This window comes from Dipodomys ordii, unplaced genomic scaffold (genome assembly GCF_000151885.1).
Source record: "Dipodomys ordii isolate 6190 unplaced genomic scaffold, Dord_2.0 Scaffold79, whole genome shotgun sequence".
NCBI lineage: Eukaryota > Metazoa > Chordata > Mammalia > Rodentia > Heteromyidae > Dipodomys > Dipodomys ordii.
In genome coordinates, this window is record NW_012267295.1 from 2053725 (window position 1) to 2071515 (window position 17791).

At 41.3% G+C, this 17791-nt stretch overlaps 1 protein-coding gene across 1 annotated transcript in view; it reads right to left on the reverse strand.

Moving 5' to 3' along the window:
* Tnrc6b (trinucleotide repeat containing 6B) overlaps positions 1-17791 on the reverse strand; it is a 241956-nt gene that overhangs the window by 50411 nt on the left and 173754 nt on the right. Inside the window, exons 5-6 of the mRNA XM_013024871.1 lie at positions 13722-13809; positions 8769-8790 (exon numbers count right to left, since the gene is read on the reverse strand). Of these exons, the coding sequence (XP_012880325.1) occupies positions 8769-8790; positions 13722-13809 (110 nt within the window). The remainder of the gene's footprint in view (positions 1-8768; positions 8791-13721; positions 13810-17791) is intronic.

A 17791-nucleotide genomic window follows, 5' to 3' on the forward strand; every position in this document is an offset into this window, starting at 1 on the left:
CACAGCGCCACTTCCGGTTTTCTAGTGGTTTATTGAAGATAAAGAGTCTCACGGACTTTCCTGCCCAGGCTGGCTTTGAACTGTGATACTCAGCTCTCAGCCTCCTGAGTTGCTAGGATTACAGGCGTGAGCCACCGGCACCCGGCTAAGACTCTTAAGAAAAGGCTAGAAGTGGGGCTGTGGCTCAAGTGTAGAGTGCTTGCCTTGAGAAAAAGAAGTTCAGGGACAGTACCCTGAGTTCAAGCCTCAGGACTAGAATAAAAAAAGGAGAAGAAAAAGTTGGCAGAGATTGGGTGGATTCTTCCCAACTGGTTTTTAGAACTGTGCTTCTGTAAAACTTCCCTTCTATAAAAGAGCCAGAATCCTCACTTTTACTTCACTAGGTTGGCTGCATGCCCCCCCCCATTTTCCTTAAAAAAAAAATAGAGCAGCCTAAAATGATTGAGGTCCAAACTCCAGCTGCAAAAACACTGCATTACACTGCAGTATCTCAACCAAAGAAATCTGGTAGGCATGATGTATTGTGCAAAAATTGCTATCCGATCTCCTTCAGGGTATTTTCTTACCACCATACCAGGTATAGCCTGGATTGTAAATGATGAAGTCACTTAAAATGGAAATAAATATGCTTCAACCACTTCCCTTCTAAGAGTGTTATCTCAGGAGGCAAGTCATTCAAACTTCCAGGACCCAGTTAGAGAAAAACCTACAGGACTATGTGAGTCACAGGCTAACTGCTTCAGGGCCTGATAGATTTTTATTAGATTTCTTTGATTACACTTTTCAAGGAATTCAAGAACTTTAAGCATTTAAAAAGGTCAAGCAAAATTCTTGTCTGTTTCCAGAGAGGAACCAGCTATTAGGCAAGAGGTCAAATCAACCTGATTATACAAGTTCAAAGCTAAAACATCAGAATGATCATGTACATCTCAAACCACTCCAAACTACTGGATGACAATAGAAGAGAAATTATCATCAAATCTGAAAGTGTGCTTTTCAGGCCTGGCCTAGTCTGAATCATAATTTGTAGGTTGTAGTACAAATATTTCCAAAGATGAGTTGCTCATAGTTTTTCATTCTTAAAGAAAAAGTCTGTGGCTTCAACCATGGTCTCTGTACCATAGGGAAGTGAAAAAATTGGGGAAAATGCTATGTATTCTATTTTCTAATTTCTCCTCATGCATAAACTATTTACATACTCTAATGACTGACTCCCTTTCCTAAATCCTTATCTCATCCTTCTATCTTACTTAGAATTTGTCCTTATTTCTGACAGACATCAATAAGACAGTACTTTTTCAGATCAAAGCATTGGGAGGCAGTACAGGAGTCTGAACTCATGGCCTCGTGTTTGCTTGGCTGGCATCTATTGTTTTAGCCATGTTCCTTGTCCAAAAGCATTTAAGAAATTCCTGGAGCAGGTGAACTTCTAAACTGCTCAACGAAGTCAACAATTGGGCTGGACCAATATAAACTACTACTAATCACCTAATGGCACCAACAGGAAAAAAATCATCTAGAAATCTTCTTAAGATTTTAAGGCACTCATGCTACTCATGCCTTCACCACAACACACACTGTCTCTGCCTTCAACAGCACTCTCCTCATTAAGTCACTTTAGTCTAATGGGAAGTGGGCACTATGGATTTGTTCATCTTTACCTTCTGCGTACCTCCTAACACTGCTGGGAATTCCTCTCCATTGTGTGGGGGGGGCGGGGGGCGCATGCACATATGTACACACATGCTGGTACTGGAGCTTGAACTCGGCCTCATAGTGTTTCTTAGCTTTTTCCCTTGAGACTGGTATTCTAGGGGCTGGGAAGGTGGCTCAGTGGTAGAGCGCTTGCCTTGCATGCATGAGGCCCTGGGTTCAATTCCTCAGCACCACATAAGAAAAAAGAAAAAAGCAGGAAGTGGCGCTGTGGCTCAAGTGGTAGAGCGCTAGCCTTGAGCTGAAGAGCTGAGGGACAGCGCCCAGGCCCAGAGTTCAGGCCCCATGACCGGACCCCCCCCCCAAAAAAAAGAGACTGGTATTCTACAATTTGAGCCACACCTACAGTTCTGGCTTTTTGTTGGCTAACTGGAAATTAGAGTCTCTGGGATTTGGCTGGCTAGCTAGCTGGCTGGCTAGCTTCAAACTTAGATCCTTAGATCTCAGCCTCCTGAGTAGATGTGTGCCCCCAAGTCCAGTCCTCCCTCCATTTTCGTGAGACCCATTCTGGCTAGTTCTTCAGCTCTTGTCTATTCCCTTGTAGACTTCTCCTGCCCAGATCAGAGGTCAGCAAACTTTCTGTAAGGGTCAAATAGGAAATATTTAGGTTTTATGGCCATGAGTATTAAATGCACACTCAATTCTGTACTTACAAGGGAAAAGTAGCCACAGCTATAGGTAGCCAAAAAGCATGGTCATTTTCCAATAAAACTTTACTTATGGGATAAAACAGGAAGTTTTCATTTTCATGTGTCATGAGATACATGGAATAAATCCTAATTCGTTGAAAAATATAAAGAACTTTCTTAGCTCATGTGCCTCTAGCCCAGTTGCTGGTTAACTAAAATAAAATCTTGCAGACTTTTCTGCTTAGGCTGGCTTTAAACCAAGGACCTCTAGGTCTCAGCGTCCTGAGTAGCGAGGATTATAGGAGTGAGTTACCAATCCTGGCTAACCCCTACTTTTGACTACTCTTTTCTTTTGGGTAGGTCATGGGGCTTAAACTTTAGGTCTGGGTACTCTCCCTGAGCTTTTTCACTCAAAGCTAGTATTCTCTGAGCCACAGCTCTACTTCCAGTTTCATGGTGCTTAACTGGAGATAAGACGCTCATGGACTTCCGTGCCAAGGCTTGTTTCAAACCATTATCCTCAGATCTCAGTCTCCTGAGTAGCTAGGATTACAAGCATGAGCCACTGGCACAAGGGTTTGACCACTCTGAGTGTGTGTGTGTATTTAAACTTAGTGTCTCATACTTGCTAGGCAGGCCTCTATCAGTGGCCACAAGGGTTTGACGTGTGTGTGTGTGTGTGTGTGTGTGTGTGTATGTGTGTGTGTATTTAAACTTAGTGCCTCATACTTGCTAGGCAGGCCTCTATCAGTGACCTGTGTGTGTGTGTGTGTGTGTGTGTGTGTGTGTGTGTGTGTTTAAACTTAGTGCCTCATACTTGCTAGGCAGGCCTCTATCAGTGACCTGTGTGTGTGTGTGTGTGTGTGTGTGTGTGTGTGTGTGTGTATGTGTGTGTGTATTTAAACTTAGTGCCTCATACTTGCTAGGCAGGCCTCTATCAGTGGCCACACCTTAAGCTTTTCACTGTACTCCAACTCCATCATAATTTCAAGTAGTCTTAATCATAATTTCAAAATGGCAGCTGGATTTGGCTATGAGTTGTATCTTAAAAAAAAAAAGTTAGCTGGGCATGATGGCTCATGCTTATATTCTTAGCTACTCAGGAGGCTAAAACTAGAAGGGATCATAGTTTGAGGCCAGCTTGAGTAAAAATGTTCTTAAAACTCCATTCAACCAATAAAAGTTAAAACTAGAGCCAGTGGCTCACGCCTGTTATCCTAGCTACTCAGGAGGCTGAGCTCTGAGGACTGTAGTTCGAAGCCAGCCCAGGCAGGAAAGTCCATGATATTCTTATCCAAGCAACTATTCAGAAAAAGTTTGAAGCACTGTGGCTCAAGCAGTAGAGCACTAGCCTTGAACAAGAGAAGCTCAGGGACAGAGCTCAGGCCCAGAGTTCAAGCCCCAGAACCATCAAAAATAAATAAATAAATAAGTAAGTAAGTAAATAGCTAGGCTGGTGTGTGCCTGCAATCCTAGGTATGTGAAAGTATAAACAGCAAAATCATGGTTGATGTAAGCCAGTTAGGCAAAAAGAAAGATCCAATCCAAAAAGCAATGGAAGTAAAAGGAGCTGGGGTTATGGTTCAAGTGGGAGAGTCCCTTGTCTAGAATGCACAAGGCCTTGAGAAAAAGAAAAACAGAAATGAAAAAGGAAAAAAATTAAGCTGGGTGTGGTGGTACATGCCTAGTTAAGAAGAGGTGTAAGCCGGGCACCAGTGGCTCATGCCTGTAATCCTAGCTACTGAGGAGGCTGAGAACACAGTTCAAAGCCAGACCGGGCAAGGAAAGTCCGTGAGACTCTTCAATAAACCACTAGAAAAAAACAGAAGTGGCTCAAGCAGTAGAGCACTCGCCTTGAGCTGAAGAGCTGAGTGAACAGCGCCCAAGCCCAGAGTTCAAGTCCCATGACTGACCAAAAAAAAGAGGTGTCGTTCAGTGGCAGAATGCATGAGGTGCTGGGCTGGATCCCAGCACCAAAAGAAATCAACATGAAATAGGACCTGTACTCTTGCTACACTCAAGTTACTTGAACACAAGCTCTCATGCTGAGGAGTTAGCTATTGCTGTGTAACTGTTTCCCACATCATTATCTTCAATTTAGACCTTTCCATCTTCTGCTTAAACTCACTCAGCTCCAAACACTAGATCCTGATCTAACACAGTGAAGTCATTACCCAACTAGTGCTCAAGTTAGCACCTCAGCAGGTAGCTTAGAATTCTCAATCTGCCTATACACACACAGACACAGACACAGACAGACAGACAGACAGACACACACACACACACAAAGTAGAACCAAACATCTATCTCCTCAATTCCTTCCTTCTTTCCTTTCTTCCTCTCTATCAGCACTGCTGCTGACTGGTTAAAGTTCTCATTACCTTCAGGACATTCCTGTGCTCACCTATGAGCCACATGTCACCCACCTCACATTCACTCATGTATTTTTTGGGGGGGAGTACCAGTACTGAGGTTTGAACTCAGAACTCCCCACTCTCTCTTGGCTTTTCCCACTCCTGGCGCTCTACCACTTGAGCCATACCTCCACCTCCTTATCTCTCTTAGCAATAACTAGTTTCATCTCTGAACAAGAACTCTACTAGGATATTGGTATCTCCACAGATATAAGAAGCACTACAAGTAGTTTATAAATAATCTAAATTATGCCTCTACAATTAGCTCAGAAGACTGAACTGTGTTGCAGTTGTCCATTAAGCCTAGACCGTGTCCTTTAGATGTGTGTCAGCAGAGTGTAGGGGAAGATTATGAATCACTGCTTTCAATGACAGTATCTAAAAATGTAACTTAGTCACTGAGCTGGAGGTTTTTCCTCCCTGCTTTCACTCATCACAGGGACTTTTGGGGTCAGAATAAGTCTCACTGACAAAAACATCTATAACAGGTATTTACTAAGGAAATGTTCCATGCCAGACACGGAGCCCTTCAATCCTTTCTTATTTTGGTGCTGGTACCAAAGGCTTGAAATCAAGGCCTCATACTCCTGCTAAGTTTGTGGCTCTACTTCTTGAGCCACAGCTCCACTTCTGGCTTTTGCTGCTTAATGGGTGGTAAGAGTCTTTGAAGGACTCCAGGTGTGAACCATCAGTGAGCCCAGCCAAACTCTTAATTCTATATCCACAAAGGTGGATCTAAAGCTTTTGTTTGAGGTGTTTTTCCTTCTCTGTTACCTGAGTGGCAGTCCAGCTTTTGGCCCATGTTCTCATAGGACCTTAACCTGCAATCTCTTTTCCAGAACACTCATTAACAAAAATAATAATCATAGAAGTTAAAAGAAGAACATAGCATGAATTTACTTCTCTGAAATACAGAAAAATCTAAGTTCAGTCCTCTGCCTCACCCAAGACTCAGCACAAACACAATCTTTTTTTCTTATAGGTTTTGTTAAGGGGAGGTTACCTAAGGGAGGTAATGTTTTAGGGGCAGGAATGGGACCCACAAATATCTGCTGAGGAAAGAGAAGTAGCCAGCAAAAATGACAAACTGTGTGTAAAGCAAGACAGCAAGCCTAGAATGGCGAGCACCCCCCTCTACAACTCAAGGGTAATTTTTATTTTTCACTTCTTGTCTACCTCTTGCTTTAACTAACAAATCCCATGAGATGAAACAGATTCCCAGTAATTTTTATTAGAATAACTGACTTACTTTTGTGTGGATTCTGGGTCTTGAACTGAGGCCCCTGCACTCTTGACCAGCTTGTATGTTCACAGCTGAGGCTCAACCACTTCAACTGTGCTTTCCGCCAATATCGTGTGTGTGTGTGTGTGTGTATGCGCGCGTGCGTGTGTGTGATTTTTGTTGTTGTTTTTTGATTAATTGGAGATAAAAGTTGTGGATTTGTCTGACTGGGCTGGCTTTGAACTTCAGATCTCAACTCCCTGAATAGTTAGGATTATAGGTGTAACTTACCAGTGTCCAGCTGAATTTATTTTTAAATTTTGAGTGTAGGGAGCATATGGAGAATATGAAGTATATTCTATCTCAGTAAGTGGGGAAAATATCCTGATGTGAAGAAAAATTTTGCTAGTGGGCAGAAAGTGAAGTCTGACTTCTAAGGAAGTGTTTGAGAACAGGCCAGTACCAAAAAGACTTCTTTTTTCTTAGACTGCCTCATGGGTTTTCCACTTCCCAGAAGCAACGCCGCTGATGTGCAGAGCAGCGTGTTTCTGTGGCACAACTAGAGCTTGCCTTCATGAGCACGGGACTTGTGGCCAGACCTAGGAACCCAACCCCAACGTCCAGTGATCACAGAGCGGGGTGTCCAGGAAAACACCAATGTTCTCATCTCTCATCCCTATAAATCATCAAAAAAACCCTATAAATATTTAAGTGCCCAAGTCCTTCCCTAGATAGTAAGTTGATTTAGAAAATATGGACACTGGGGCTGGGAAGGTGGCTCAGTGGTAGAGCGCTTGCCTTACATGCCTGAGGCCCTGGGTTCAATTCCTCAGCACCACATAATCAAAAAGAAAAACGCCAGAAGTGGCGCTGTGGCTCAAGTAGTAGAGTGCTAGCCTTGAGCTGAAGAGCTGAGGGACAGCACTCAGGCCCAGAGTTCAGGCCCCACGACTGGACCCCAAAAAAGAAAGAAAATATCGACACTGAACCACTATAAACAATACTTTTTCTATATAGCAAAGTATACTTTATAGATTAAGCAGAATAATCTACAAAGATATTTCAGAGCCATATTACATGACTGTAATCCCCAAAATGGAGTTTTGAAAAAGCAAGGGGATAACAAGTTTGAGACTACCAGCCTAGGCTACAAAGGAAGACATTGTCTTAAACAACAACAGTAACATCAAAAAACAAATCAAACCAAACCAAACTAGAATACTTTCAAAGGAAAGCCTACTTCTGGGTTGGGAACTGGATGACTATGTAAGGGGAAGACACTATCCTCTAATCAATTAAAATAATTACACTAATAATGATTTCCCTTGTTTATTTTCTAAATCATTACTAAGTCCCAGATTACATTTTTCTTTGAAATGTCTTTTGACTAGAAATACATTACAGTAGGGTCTTAGTTATCTGAGAAATTTTGTTTCCCATAACTAATTTTCCAAGAAATTAGCACTATCTTTGTTCACCTTGTAAGATGGTTTGTCAAAGAAAGAAGGAAGAAAGGAAGGAAGGAAGGAAGGAAGGAATCATTAAAAGGTCTCTCATTAAGTCCTTTCTTTGGGGGTGCAGTCCAGGGTTTTGAACTCAGGACCTATGCTTGCTTGGCAAATGATCTGTCACTTGAGCTATGCATTCAGCTCTTTTTATTTTATTTTTTAGATACAGTCTTGAATTTTTGCTCAAGGCCAGCCTGGACATCAGATCTTCCTACTCAGAGCCTACTCTTAGCTAGGACAACAGAGGAGGCCAACACTCCCCATTTACTTGCTCAGATAAGATCTTGCTAAGTTTTTGCCTGAGCAGGACTCTCCCAATCCTCACCCCTGAGTAGCTGGGATTATAGGCATGGACTCTCACCAAGTCTTATCTCTCCTTCATCCTTATCTACCCACCTCCAATACAGTCATATCTGATATCTTTCATCCAGGGTGACTAAGGTCACCTGCAGAACTTTTCAAAATACATCACCTGGGGCCACAGTCTGAGACACTTAACAGCAGCCTGGGCTGGATCCTGACAACTCTATGCAAACAATTTCAACCCATAACTGTGAACCCATATTTAATGGGCAACAACAGGAGCTATCCTAAGGAATTAAGTAGCCAATTTGTGTGTATGCGCACATGTGTACAAATGCTACTGGGGTTTGAACTCAGGCTACTGCTTAGCTTGTTCACTCAAGGTTGGCATTCTAACACCTCAGCCTCCCTAGTGCTCTCATTCTTTGGGATACTAAGCAAAAGTGTGGCCATCATCAGATTAAACTACATGATTAAATGAGAGAGGAAGAATTAAAACAAAACTCAACCTGAGTGTGTTCTGCACTAATCTATCCAAAATACACTATCTTTGATGTGTTATCTAAAAACCTCTTCTAGCTCTAACTCAGAAGATTGTGTGAACATCCTAAACGGCACATTCCACGTTTAGACAATGGATGCCATGGATTGGATGGTAAACCAAATTCTGCAGTGTCCATCTCAAAGTAGGAGCTGGTGTTTTGTGTTATTGAACTATGAAACGTTTTGAAGTTTCAGTTCAAAATCATGACTCACGTTTAAAACAAAGTACATTTCTGCTTCCTGAAAAATTTAAGACCAACTAGCAACCCTACTACAAGTACTTTTTATTGTCATTACCGCTCTTCAGTGACTGCCAACAACCACCTTAATGACTCTACACCACTCTTTTCAGTGGGCTGAGGCTGAGTCACCAACCCTGAGTGAGAGCTCAGCACTGAGTTTAAAAGGAAAAACAAAAACAAAAACAAACTCTTACCTTTGGTTTTTTGTTCCGTGACCTGCAAAATAAACAAGACACAAATAAATGAAATTTGCCTTCTAATTAAATAATATAAGACTAATTTTGATAACAAGTAATGAAAGCTATCGGACAAAACATACAAAGGATTAGTAAAAAGGCAAGGGGAAAAATGGGAGTTAATTCAGACATCCCAGAGATTATGGCCATATGTCCAGCTACAGCTTACATGACCACTATTTGGAAGGATTGTAAAAGTGTAATATTTCTTTTCCGTGTGTGTGTGTGTGTGTGTGTGTATGCGTGTGTATGTGTGTGTGTATTTGTGTGTGTGCGCACGCGCACCAGTCCTGGGGCTTGAACTCAGGGGCTGGAGGTCCTTGACTTTCTTTTTGTTCAAGGCTAGCGCTCTATCACTTGAGCCACAGTTTCACTTCTGGTTTTCTTTTTCTTTTGTCAGTCATGGGGCTTGAACTCTGGGTCTGGGCACTGTCCCTCAGTTCTTCAGCTCAAGGCTAGCATTCTACCACTTAAGCACCACTTCCGGCTTTTTGTTTAAGTAGTGCTGGGGAATGGAACCCAGAGCCTCATGCAGGTGAGGCAAGCACTCTACCACTGAGTCCCCTTCCCAGCCCACTTCTGGCTCTTTTTGGTAGTTTAGTGGAGGAAGGAGTCTCAGTAAAGGTAGGAGTCTCACAAACTTTCCTGCCCCAGCTGCTTTTGAACCATGCTCTTCAAATCTCAGCCTCCTGAGTAGCTAGGATTATATACATGAGCCATCAACATGTGGCTGAGTTTTTTGTTTTCTTTTTAAAAAGCACTTCCCTGGTTAAATGATATGATCCACATGCTGGAATGATGTTCATTATTTTGGTTGCTCCAACTAAGTTTTCCAGAGACAAAAAGATTCCCTTGTTAGTATGTACTCAAATCTAAAAAGCAAAAATTTAGGAGCCCACTATGGGAAGCATCAGAGATCACAGTAGCAAAAGAGGATTTAAACCCAAGTCATGCCACTTCTTAACTCAGTTTGAATTCAGTTTTCCACTTATTTGTTGTAAGGATTAATCAGACATTCTATGGTAATGCTCAGTAATTGTTTGCTGTTGTATTCAGAATTTATATAAAGGAGCATGAAGTATAGCATTACGATTGAAATACGTAAAATGTGAACAAATATAGAGTGCTTTGTTAAAAAATATTTCTTTGAATAATAACTAAGACAGCTATAAATAAAGTGATTAACCTAAAAGGCTAGATATAATAATAGATTTTTATAAAGCTTGAAAATGATGATTAGAAGCCATACAGGCAACTGCTTCCAGTATTGTTAAGAGGGGAAAACAAAGAGGGGAACCTAATTATACATGTCCTGTATGACAAACAAAACCACAAGAAGTCACACACAAGGAAAACATCCATCAGTTCCAGCCGTGGTCACATGAGGTTAGTAAGATCATGGGTGATTCTGACCCACTTCTCCCCAACTGTTAATCTTCTCAAGCATGTTTATATTGGTCATATGACCAATAAAAGCTATTAGAAAATGAATGTTAATCATCTTGCAAAGAAGAGGTCTTGAATATTTGTGGCTGGTTCCTGCTATGAAGACATAGCTATTTTTGGAGAATATGGCCTGGAGCTAACTAGCTGACCCCTGTCAGGCTCAATCTGAGCTAAGCTGTCTACTCTGAGGACCTCCTACAATGCATCTTTACATTCTTGCATTAAAGACAAGCTAATTCCATAGTACTGAATTTGTGGAACAAGGTAGCTTTTAAACGAACCTGCTTCCCAGAACTGCTACAGAGCTCAATTCTCCTGAAATCCCTTGTAATTTTTCTATAATCCCCATTTATCTGAGAATAATTAGATTACATCCACATATCAATTTCTTAAGGCAATTTTGGTTTTACACCACTGTAAATATTTCTTAGAATGCCATTTTGAAGATCAGCTGTATAGAAATCCCTTTCTCAGCTGTAAGCAACAAACTCAAATAATGTCAATTATATCTTATAATGTGAGTTCTGTTAAAAGAGCAATCCCGAGAGTAAAAAGCTGGATGGGCAAAGGGCAAAGCATGTGTTCTGCCAACACCACACAATGCTGTTTTCCTGGCATCAGCCTAATGTGTGAATGCAGTCCTTCTCTGACACCTCTCTCATGAGTGGAAATCTAACAGTGTTTCCTCAGGATGGCTCTGGAAAGAGCAAACTGAAAAGTTCGTGTTTAATTTCTGGGTGGAAATAACTTAAATTTCAGTTTTAAATCAAAGTCGATGCGTTAGGAAGGTTCTGTTGCTATCAGACACCGCTGCCCCCTCCTCCAACACACACATACACATTTCAGTGCCGGCTATCAGAGCCAAGGCCTGGAGCATTCTAGGCAAGGGCTCTAGCATGTTCAATGACATAAACTTTTTTTTTTTTTTAAGTAACTACTGGGTACCAGTCACTACCCTAGTTAACTATCAATACAAATATGCATAAAACTTAAAGAAACTCACAGCTGGTCTGAAATGAAAGAGACACAAAGAGTTACCGAGCAATGGGAAAAGCAACATGAGAGACCTGAAAGCATTAAGATGTATACCACACATGTTCATCAACTGAATGAATGGCCACATAATAGAAGTCTTGCATATTCCCTATAATTCTTTCTACCATAGCATATTTTATATTACCTACTTATCTCTACAGTGAGGTGATTTTCAAATCACTTCAGCAATCCCATGGTAAGCTTTGTGTTTTGTCCTTAAAACTGCTAAATTGGAATTTAATTCTGTAATTATGCAACAATTCAGTATAACTAAATCAAAAGCCATACGTGTCAGCCTAGAGGGTGTCTATCTGATCTACAACATTTTTGAACAAAAAGAACTGAATTTTTATTGGTCACAACCACTTCCAAATTTTAGAGTGACTGTCTTCTGCTGTCACCCTCATCAGTGTTCAGTGTAGATTCAAACACAGGGGGCCGTCCAGCAATCATACTTCACTCTCCAATTAAGTGCTCTATCCTTTGTTTTAAATCATTTTCCTATTAGTGGAATTCACTAATAGGATGCATAGTTTACAGATGCATATTTTAGTAGTCATTTCTAGACACTCATATATTCAATGTAAGAAAACACTGAGTTACAAATTAAGCTGGCACAGACACTGCAATAATCCCTTACTTGTTATCTTTCAACAGCCTCTGCTCAAGGCCTATGGAGACCAGCCTAGTAACTGCCAATTTTTCATAGACTGAAAAATTTGGTTTTTGGACCAATCAATTCAGTCAATGAGATATGTGAGTGTCCTGAAGCAAAGAAGGCTTTGCTTGAGGTTTGATCTCACAGCACTCCAGTTGAGGCTGAACTGACAGCAAGGGATAGGGAAGAGTCTAGAGGCGCCCAGCACTGCCATCCTGTGGCTGGCAGCTCTGCACAGTGCAACTTCAATGGTAGGGAATGTGGCTGGAGACCAAAAATGAAGTACAAAAAGCCTCTGGATTGTAATCTGGCTTTGCGACGATGCTAAAAAACTCAAGTGAGAAGCAGCACAAAGTTAGCAGGCATGCCGACAGCATGAAGATATGAAGGAGAAACACTGCTATTAACAGAAAGAGAACCACAACTGCAAACAGGCAAACCTTAAAGAGTATAGCACAGTGTATGATAGCACCAAGTAATCGTGAATGTGTCTTCTAAATAAGTCAGAGAAAAGATAAATTATATCTCATATACTTACGACCCAATTCAGAAAATATTTCTAAGATTTTCCTTATGCTAGTTCTCATAACGGATCTATTTCAATACTTCTAAAGCTGAAATTATGAGCTGTGGCTTACAATGCTGGGAGAATCTCCAGTGCCCCTTGTGTCTTACATTGGCTCATGTCCATCTCCTTGACCCTATTCTACATCAAAAATCTCCCCCCCCCACAAGCCGCAGAACACTTTATACCTCCCTAAGTTAGCTTCCCTAGCATGAACTCTCAAACCTGCCCTGAAGTGAAGCCCTGTTTCTAAAGTCACAAAAACTGATGGACCAACAAATCCTCCTGTTGCTCAAAACAGTGCTGCAGTCTCTCTTAAAGAATTGTGAGGCTGGCATAAACAGAAAAGGCCAGAAGTGGTGCTGTGGCTCAAGTGGTAGAGTCCTAGCCTTGGGCAAAAGAAGCTCAGGGACAGTGCCCAGGCCCTGGCCCTGGGTTCAAGCTCCAAGACTGGGGAGGGGGGAGAATTGTGAGGGGAGGCAGCAAAGCAGGCAAAAGGACTGGGCAAGAGTGGTGCAGCTCCTCAGTGCTTCTAGCAGCTCCTTCCACAAGCCCTTCAACTTAGACCTGACAGAGCTGTTAGCCCTATTTCGTCCTTTTAGCTTCTCTCTTATTCCTCAAAGCCATACAAAGTTCTATGCTCCTAGAGAATCATGAAAGTCCACTTTTTTGAGAGTAGTTTCTGGATGGAATTGTTGAAAAGCACACTCATCTCTAAAAGCAAAACAGAGACTATAAACTATGATGCAAATGCAGACATACAGCACAAGCTGAGGCCTTGATAATCTTTTGCCTTTCTCAATACTGCTTATTGCTGTTTCCATAGAACTACTATGGCATTAACCAGCATCCACTTTATGATTATAAGTAATTAGTATAAACCATGAACTTTTTCCCACTTTCAAATTTTTAAACATTTTTTTGCTGGTCCTGGAGCTTGAACTCAGGCCTGGGCTCTGTCCTTGAACTTTTTTGCTCAGTATGCACTACTACTTGAGCCACAGCTCCTCTTCCGGCTCCCCCCCCACACACACAGTTAATTGGAGATAAAGTCTCATGGACTGTCCTGCCTTGACTGGAGTAGCTAGGATTACAAGTATAAGCCACCAGGGACCACCAAGTTTTAAATTTTTCAATGGACTAAAGTCTCTAACTTTACTAAGATGTCAGATATCCAAGCCAGGACAAACTAACTGATGAAACCAACCTTCTGAGTGGCTTCCTTTTTCTTCTTATCCTCTTTCTTCCTTTTCTTGTCTTCCATTAACTGTTCTTCCCTTTCTTGCTCCTTCTCTCTGTTAAAACAATATCATACCAGGTTACACATTACACTCACAGTGCATTTCTGTACAATGCTCATCTAGGTATCTACACAGAATACTGTATTTTACTTAAACCTAAAGGATACATAGACTCACACAGAGGTATCCCCACAACCTGGTTTACCACCCCGTTTACAAAAAGTCTATACTTTTTTGGGTGTATGCCAGCCCTACCACTTGAACCACAGCTCTACTCCTGGTTTTGGTGGTTAGAGATTTAAGAGTCTCATAGACTTTTCTGTCCAGGCTGGCTTCAAACATCAACCCTCAGATCTTAACCTCCTGAGTAGTAACCTCCTGAGTAGCTAGGATTACAGGTGTGAACCACTGGCACCTGGCTTTCAAATAGGGTTTTTTTTTTTTTTTTAAGGTAAAAAAAGCCCAGACTTGGAGCTCACTGAATTTTAGAAGTAGAAGCATAATAGAGACTGAGTTCCCAGTTTCTACAGCCTGGAGCAGACACTTCCATGGTACTTAGGATTTTAGGTGACACAATGCATCAAAGCCACAAATACGATGCATCATGTCAATTAAAATATTGTTATCACCTATGATATATCCAAGTTAAAAGTGAATCAAATGAAAGGAAAATGTTAAGGAAATACAAGGTTTGAAGATGGCAACTAAGTGGTTCCTGAAGGGCTTAAGTCTAAAAGTAGAATTGAACAGGCTCATCTATGCCAAAGAAAACTGAAGTGGGTTCTCATGAATATGTTAATCAATGTTGAAGTTACAAAAACTCAGATTTTTTTTGGTGGGGGGTAGAGGAGGGGAATGTGCCAGTCCCGAGGCTTGAACTCTGGGCCTGGGCACTGTCCCTGAGCTTCTTTTTGCTGAAGGCTAGCACTCTACCACTTGAGTTACAGTGCCACTTCTGGCTTTTTCGGTTTATGTGGTACTGAGGAATCCAACTCAGGGCTTCTTCATGCATGCTAAGCCACATTCCCAGCCCAGAAACTCAGACTTTTTAAAAAATTATTTTACCTACATGCTGTTACTAACTATCCATTTATAAACATTAGGTTTTTTTTTTCTTTCTGCATTTCTGAGTGTCTAGGTCTTATATGCAAAATTCATAGCATAAAAGTAACTTCGATGAAAATTCTAAAAATACAGTCAACTCCTCAGCCCAGCGCTGGATTCCTCTGGATTGGCATTTTGTGTGTGTCAGCCTAAGTGTGGGGCTCTTTGAGAAAACCCACTTGCAACTGTGTGCTACTCTAAGAAAACAGTTTCAGGAAAGTGCGCCGGATGGAGGCTGGCCATCTTGGGAAGCTGGCCGCAGGTTCTGTTATAGTTGGCTCTAAGAACCCCGAACTTCCGCTGGCTGCAAATGGAAGAAGATGAGGCTCCTCCTCACCATAATTTGGCTCTGACATTCTCCAGTTAAACTGATTGCAGAAAAGTTGCAGCCACAGTCTGAGCATCTTCGTCTAAACAGTGCTTTAAAAATGTTGTCACTCTAAAATTACGTTTATTTTTTAAATTCCCTGTTAAAAATAGCAACAAATCTTTAATGAGACACATTCTTACAGAACAACTACCCCTTTCAAATATTTTCCCTATAAACAGGCAATTCGGGGAAAGGGATTGAAATTTATGCTCACTAGAAGTAGATTTATTTCCAAAGCAAATATTTTTCAAAGCTTTCCAGGAGACAAGCTTTGCTTTCACTCCTTTTTTTAAACTGCATCTTGGTAGAATTTAGTATTCTCCTTAAATTTCATTCCCTTAGGGAGAATTTACTTTGCTAAACCTGACTTAAAAATCTGCTATTGCCCTCTGTCCATCACCTTTTATAATAAAATATTTTTTAATTGCCATTGACTTACATAATCAAACGGTATGGGATTCACCTTTCTCTAATTTAGTTAGCTGTGCTCTATCTAAGCCATACAACACCACCATCTGGAGAGGTCTACAGGGGCTGAGTGAGCTCAAATGGAGCAAGACCAGCCACACAGGTAGCGATGGGAGAGGGGCTGCATGCAGGGCCACTGACCAATAGCTACGCATATTAAGGACAATAGCAGCCAGGTGCCTTACTATTGAAAAGGGGTGTTTTAAAAATGGAAAGGGAGAAAATTCAAATGAACCCTGTAGAGTTGGACCAATATTGGTTATTAGCAAGAATTCATTGTTTTCAACACACAGAGACATAACAGTGAATATAGTCAACTTTGTTTGCCTGTGAATATAACTGAAAGTCTATATAAAGCCCTTCATGCACATATATACATAAACACATAATATACTAATGTAGTTATTCTCCAGTTTTTAAGCTGTGAGGGCAAAACAAGCAGCATCCAAATAATATACACCGATTTAACACCTAGATTTATGACTTCTAAAGTACCATTTTTCAAAAAAGAACCAGATTCCTTTGGAACAAAAATTATGTTGCTTAGGCTAGAAAAGCCCAAGACTAGAATGCATGTTTGTGACAAAGTATTCAAGAATAATGGAAGTTCAAATGGTCACAGAAGACAGTTTGAAGGGGGGTTCTATGAGCTTATCTGGGACAACACAAATATCACATGATGAGGATTGTAGGTGAGGCTCAAGTGGTAGAGCGGAGTGTGAGATCCTGAAGTCAAACTTCAGTACCACTAAGGAAAACCAAACATTATATAAATTAGGAAAACAAACGTCCATATGAAAACAAATTGTATGACAGGAATGGGATATTCACATACGTTCAAGGCACCTCCCTATAAAATATTAATTAAACTAAAAGGTGGAAAAGAGTAATTAAGACAAGAGAAGCCTGGTGGACACCATCTTAAGCAAGTTAATCTATGTGAAATAAGCAGCATCAGTAGTGTGAACACTGAAATGGAGAGGTCCTTATAAGAAGAACCTGGCACCATCTCTGTGATGGTCCTTTCAGATATGTACAAGCCAAATACCATCGGACAACTCTAGAGAGGGATCCTACAAAATGAACAGCTCATGATGTTCAGACATTTCAAAGCCTCGAGAGTCAAGGAGAATTTGAGGAACTGTTTGGGACTAAGACTCATGACCAAATGCACATGTGGTCCATTTGCAATAAGGCTAGTGCCACTCCCTGATCAGGGCTGAAGAGTCAACAGTAGTATGCCACTCATGTTGACCTTTGCTTTTCAAGGTTATAGTGCAGGATACAGGAGAAAGTTCCCCTTTGTTTTAATTATGCTACAGTTTTGGTGAAAGAGTTGTAAGCACCAGGACAGAGGGTCAGCAGCCTATTCTCAAATAACTCAGGAACAAAAGGCTTTTCAAAACCATACAGATTTCAACTCTAAGTTCGAGATTGTTTCCCAAAACAAAATCCAAACAACAAACACCAAAACGACTACCCCGGCAGCATTCCTGATCAATTACACAGAAATTACTAGAGACCTTTAGAAGTTCAACCTCTGCCCACTAGATGTTCTAATATCTAGCTAGGATTGAGCTGATACAAATACTCATTCATGTCTACAGTATTTTACAACATTACTTCAGCAATCAAACTTCTCATTCAGCATCCGAATGGCAGACAGCAGGTGACAAAGGTGAGGCCCAGTGACCATCTGATGCTTGAAAGCTTGAAGGGAAAGCAGAATTGTTCATCCTTACAATCAGAGGTAACATGCATCCCTCCAGAACTTCATCCAATGAAGTCACCTGCTAGGAAATTCACGGTCTCTAGGTGGGCTCAGTGTCCAGGTATTTATGGAGTTCAGGGTTCCTTCAAACCCCTCACAGCCCTTGGGGACTCCCAGACTGGAATCTGAGGCTGCCAGCTCAAGCCACCTCATGCACTAGCCCCAGTGTACTCTCCAAGCCTCCCCGCTGTGGGTACTGGCATACATGGAATACATAATGTGGGAGCGTCACCCAGGGGCCACGTTTAATATGAACAACCAGAACTAGCCTCTATAGTAGACTTTAACTTTCTGTCAGTTCTGGAAGAACTGAGGCACCCTGA